The 4,666-nt window shown below is 55.6% G+C and overlaps 1 protein-coding gene across 1 annotated transcript; it reads right to left on the minus strand.

Moving 5' to 3' along the window:
* Positions 1-1,611: 1,611 nt before the first annotated feature.
* On the minus strand, positions 1,612-4,545 carry LOC113980208 (geranylgeranyl transferase type-2 subunit alpha-like; the record flags this gene model as incomplete). The annotated part of the gene is given in 9 exon segments (XM_027707438.1): positions 1,612-1,629; positions 1,701-1,789; positions 2,566-2,654; positions 3,037-3,088; positions 3,155-3,275; positions 3,367-3,438; positions 3,440-3,460; positions 4,285-4,367; positions 4,462-4,545. Coding segments are annotated over 9 exon segments (629 nt in total), but the record flags the coding sequence as incomplete, so codon positions are not given.
* Positions 4,546-4,666: the final 121 nt, after the last annotated feature.

Consider the following 4,666-nt stretch of genomic DNA (forward strand, 5'->3'; position numbering starts at 1 on the left):
TGCCCCTACAGAATCCTTCCATTGCTGTAACTCAACCAGTGAGAAAGGAACTTAAATAAAACTTTAAATAAAATTTGTGGGACGGGAGTGGCCTTAACTCGATCTTTCTTCTTCCCTTTTTCTAAAGCCATTTCTGATTTTTCTGTCTTTTCTGAGCCTTCATTTTTCTTATCTCCTCCTCCCAATCCAGGGTGTGTTATTAGAAACATAAACAACTCCGCATACCAGATTTCTTCCCATCTCTGTTCTACAAGAAGAAGCTAAATCATTCGAAACACTGTGTCTAGTTCAAATGGTCCAAATTCCAGCCAAGTCACTCCTCTCATCTGTCGAAACAGAGGCCAAGCACCTACAGACAGCCTACAAAGTTCTTCCTTTGTTAAAAAGTTGTCTCAGAACCAGTCAAAGTTTTCCAGTGTTTCAAAACCAAACGCAGGGGGAGATTCCTTAGGAATCTTAAACTTTGAATCCACACAACCCATGATTGCAAAACACAAACAAAACACACACTAGGCCCACCCCCTGTGAATTGGGGCTGGGGGCTTTTTGGGACCCCCCCCAGTAGAAACCAGTATGAACCCCCCTCCCAGTAGAAACCAGTATGAACCCCCCTCCCAGTAGAAACCAGTAAGCCCAAAAATCACTCCCAGTGAGTCCTGCACCCCCTCTCAGAAGAAACCAGTATAAACCAGTATAAACCAATAGAAACCAGTAGAAACCAGTAAGCCTAAAAATCACTCCCAGTGCGTCCTGCAACCCCTCCCAGTAGAAACCAGTAGAAACCAGTAAGCCCAAAAATCACTCCCAGTGCGTCCCGCACCCCTCCCAGTAGAAACCAGTAGAAACCAGTAAGCCCAAAAATTGCTCCCAGTGAGTCCTGCACCCCCTCCCAGTATAAACCAGTATAAACCAGTATAAACCAGTAGAAACCAGTAAGCCCCAAAACTACTCCCAGTGCATCCTGCACCCCCTCCAGTATAAACCAGTAGAAACCAGTAGAAATCAATACAAACCAGTAGAAGCCAGTAAGCCCCAAAACTACTCCCAGTGCGTCCTGCAGCCCCTCCCAGCAGAAACCAGTAGAAACCAGTAAGCCCCAAAATCACTCCCAGTGAATCCCACACCCCCTCACAGTAGAAACCAGTAGAAACCAGTAACCCCAAAAATCACTCCCAGTGCATCCTGCAACCCCTCCCAGTAGAAACCAGTAGAAACCAGTAACCCCAAAAATCACTCCCAATGCGTCCTGCAACCCAGTAGAAACCAGCAGAAACCAATAGAAACCAGTATAAACCAAAAAGCACAAATATCACTCCCAGTGGGTCCCGTGCTCCCTCCCAGTATAAACCAGTAAGCCCAAAAATCACTCCCAGTGGGTCCTGCAACCCCTCCCAGTATAAACCAGTAGAAACCAGTATAAACCAGTAGAAACCAGTAACCCTAAAACTCACTCCCAGTGCATCCCGCACCCCCTCCCAGTATAAACCAGTACAAACCAGTACTCCTTACCTTCTCGGGGAGGCGGAGCCACACTGGCCCCGGCCCCGCCCCCAATCCCAGCACCCCCAGCGCCGCCTCCAATCACGAGGCCACGTCAGCCGCGAAGCCCAATCACAGCGGGTCGGCCTCCTGGGGGGCGTGGCTAAGTAAGGGAGGGGCGTGGCCTACAGACCCACACCCACCCCCCAAGCCACGCCCACCTTCAGGCTCTCCAGGTGCCTCCAGGCCTCATGGGCGTGGCCAACGGGGTCCAGCGCCAACAGCAGCAGCGATAGGGTGAGGAGGCAGCCTGGTCATGCCCATGCAGGGTCAGGCCATGCCCCCTCACCTCTGTCTCTTACCTGGCCCAGGGTTATACTGGGAGGGACTGGGAGGGGATGGGGAAGGCACTGGGAGGGTGGTTGAGGGTTACTGGGTTACACTGGGAGGGACTGGAATGGACTGGGGTGGACTGGGAGTCACTGGGAGGCACTGGGATGGACTGGGAGTCACTGGGAGCACTGGGAGTCACTGGGAGCACTGGGAGGCCCTGGGATGGACTGGGGTGGACTGGGAGACGCTGGGGTGGACTGGGAGTCATTGGGAGGCACTGGGAGCACTGGGGTGGACTGGGATGGACAGGGATGGACTGGGGTGGACTGGGAGTCACTGGGGTGGACTGGGAGTCACTGGGAGGCACTGGGATGGACTGGGAGTCACTGGGGTGGACTGGGAGTCACTGGAAGGCACTGGGATGGAGGGGGATGGACTGGGGAGGACTGGGAGTCACTGGGAGCACTGGGAGTCACTGGGAGTCACTGGGATGGACTGGGAGTCACTGGGGTGGACTGGGAGTCACTGGGAGGCACTGGGATGGACTGGGATGGACTGGGAGTCACTGGGATGGACTGGGATGGACTGGGAGTCACTGGGAGTCACTGGGAGTCACTGGGGGGGACTGGTAGTCACTGGGAGGTACTGGGAGGGGGTTTGAAGCACACTGGTCCCTTACTGGGACAAACTGGTGTGAACTGGTACCCATGGCTCCGCCTCCCCAAGGGCGGGGCCGGGTGGGCATGGCCTCACCTCGGCTCCAGGGTTCCAATTCCAGCAGTTCCCGGCAGGTCTCCACCTGTTCCCACAGCACCTGGGGGTTGGCCACCCCCACCTCGGGCCTGAGGGGGCGGGGTTTTGTCAGAAAGGGGCGTGGTTTCGCTAAAAGGGGTGTGGCTTGAGCCCGTATAGGGATAGAAGCAAAGGGAGGCTAAAGGATGGTCGAGGTGGGCAGGGCTTAATCAAAGGGGTGTGGTTTAGCCATGAGGGGTGTGGGTTAGCAGTAAAGGGATGTGGTTTAGTAAGAGAGGGGCGTGGCTCAGCAGCAAATGGGCGTGGTTTATTCAGAAAGGGGCGTGGCTTGCTCACCCCATAGGGAAACATAAGGGGGTGGCTGAGGGAAGGTCCAGGTGGGCGGGCTTCGCCGATTGGGCGTGACTTTCTCCCGTGGGGCGGGGCCTCACCGAGGGGGCGTGGTTTTCTCCCCGGGGGGGCGTGGCTTACCAAAACAGCTCCCGGGCCGCGATTGGCTCCTGCCACCAGGCCTTGTCATCGTCTAGGAGAGAAAAGAGGCGTGGCCGCGGCTCAAAGGGGCGTGGCAGGGATTGGGCATGGCTCTCACCTGGCAGCAGCATCACCTGGCAGTGGGCGGAGTCGGGCTCCCAGGTGACACCCAGCTGGAGGCGTGGCCGCTCGGTGGGCGGGGCCTCTGTGGGGCAGGGCAGGTCCAGGAGCTTTGATACCTGTCAAGGCGTGTTGGGAGAGCCACGTCCCCATGCCCCGCCCAAGCCCCGCCCACCCCAGCCCCGCCCTCCTGTTTAGGGGAAAGGATACCCAGGTGTGGCTGGGGCGTGGCCGCCCTTCCCCTGAGCGCCACGCCCCTTCCAGGGCGGAGCCATCCAGGGGTCGCCGGGCGATCCGGGCTCACCTGGGGGCGCAGAAACGGTTGGGTTTTAACCCAAAATCGGAGCTTTCTCGATCCCCAAAATGGGCATTTTTAGCCCCGAAATATTCAGGGTATCAGGTCTACCTGTTAAAGTCAATGGGGTTGAAGGGACAACAGGTCTACCCATTAAAGGCAATAGGGCAAAGAGGACATCAGGTCTACACTTTAAAGTTAATGGGGACAAGCTGGACATGAGGTCTACCCATTAAAGTCAATGGGACAAATGGGACATCAGATCTACTCATAAAAGTCAATGCGGATCAATAGGCTATCAGGTCTACCCATTAAAGCCAATGGGGCCAAGGGGACACCAGGTCTACCCATTAAAGTCAATGAGGATCAATAGGTCATCAGGTCTACCCATTAAAGTCAACGGGACAAATGGGATATCAGGTCTACCCATTAAAGCCAATGGGACCAAGGGGACACCAGGTCTACCTAATAAAGTCAATGAGGATCAGTAGGTCATCAGGTCTACCCATTAAAGTCAATAGGACAAATGGGATATCAGGTCTACCCATTAAAGTCAAAAGGGATTGACAAGTCATCAGGTCTACCTATTAAAGCCAATGGGGCAAACGACACCAGGTCTACCCATTAAAATCAATGGGGATCACTGGGCCATCAGGTCTACCCATAAAGTTTCTAATAGAGTCCAGTGATCTCAGTAGGTCAGGCCGCACTGTTTTGGAGGGTTTTTTTTGGGGGAGGGGAGATCCAGGTGTCCAAGGGGTTCACAGATGTACAGAGGGGGGGACCCAGAAGTTTTCTGGGGGTGGGGGGGGAATCCAAGCATCCTGACTCACCACGACAGGGCGGGAGAAAACGACGGCCAACATGGCGTCCTCTCGGTTGACGTACACGCAGATGATCCTCGGCGGGGGGGTGGCTTTTTGGGGGAGACCCCGACATTCAGGGGGTGTCCCCTGGTACCCAGGTGAAGGACCCAGGTCTGAAGGGACCCCCTGTCCCCCCCAAATTACCTCGGGAGAGGATGCAGCGCAGGTAGACCCAGGCACTCTGGTCGGTGGGGTCAGTGAAAACAGCGTTCTGCACCAGCTCCAGCTCTGGGAGGGGCAAAGAGGGTACCCCAATATCTCAGGGGGACCCCAGGGGGCATTTGAGGGGGCTCTGGTGAACTCCCAGTGTGTCCACACAATGTTTTGGAGGAGTTGACAAGGAGGCACC

This window comes from Neopelma chrysocephalum, unplaced genomic scaffold (genome assembly GCF_003984885.1).
Source record: "Neopelma chrysocephalum unplaced genomic scaffold, ASM398488v2 Primary Assembly neopelma1_93039, whole genome shotgun sequence".
NCBI classification, from domain to species: Eukaryota; Metazoa; Chordata; class Aves; order Passeriformes; family Pipridae; genus Neopelma; species Neopelma chrysocephalum.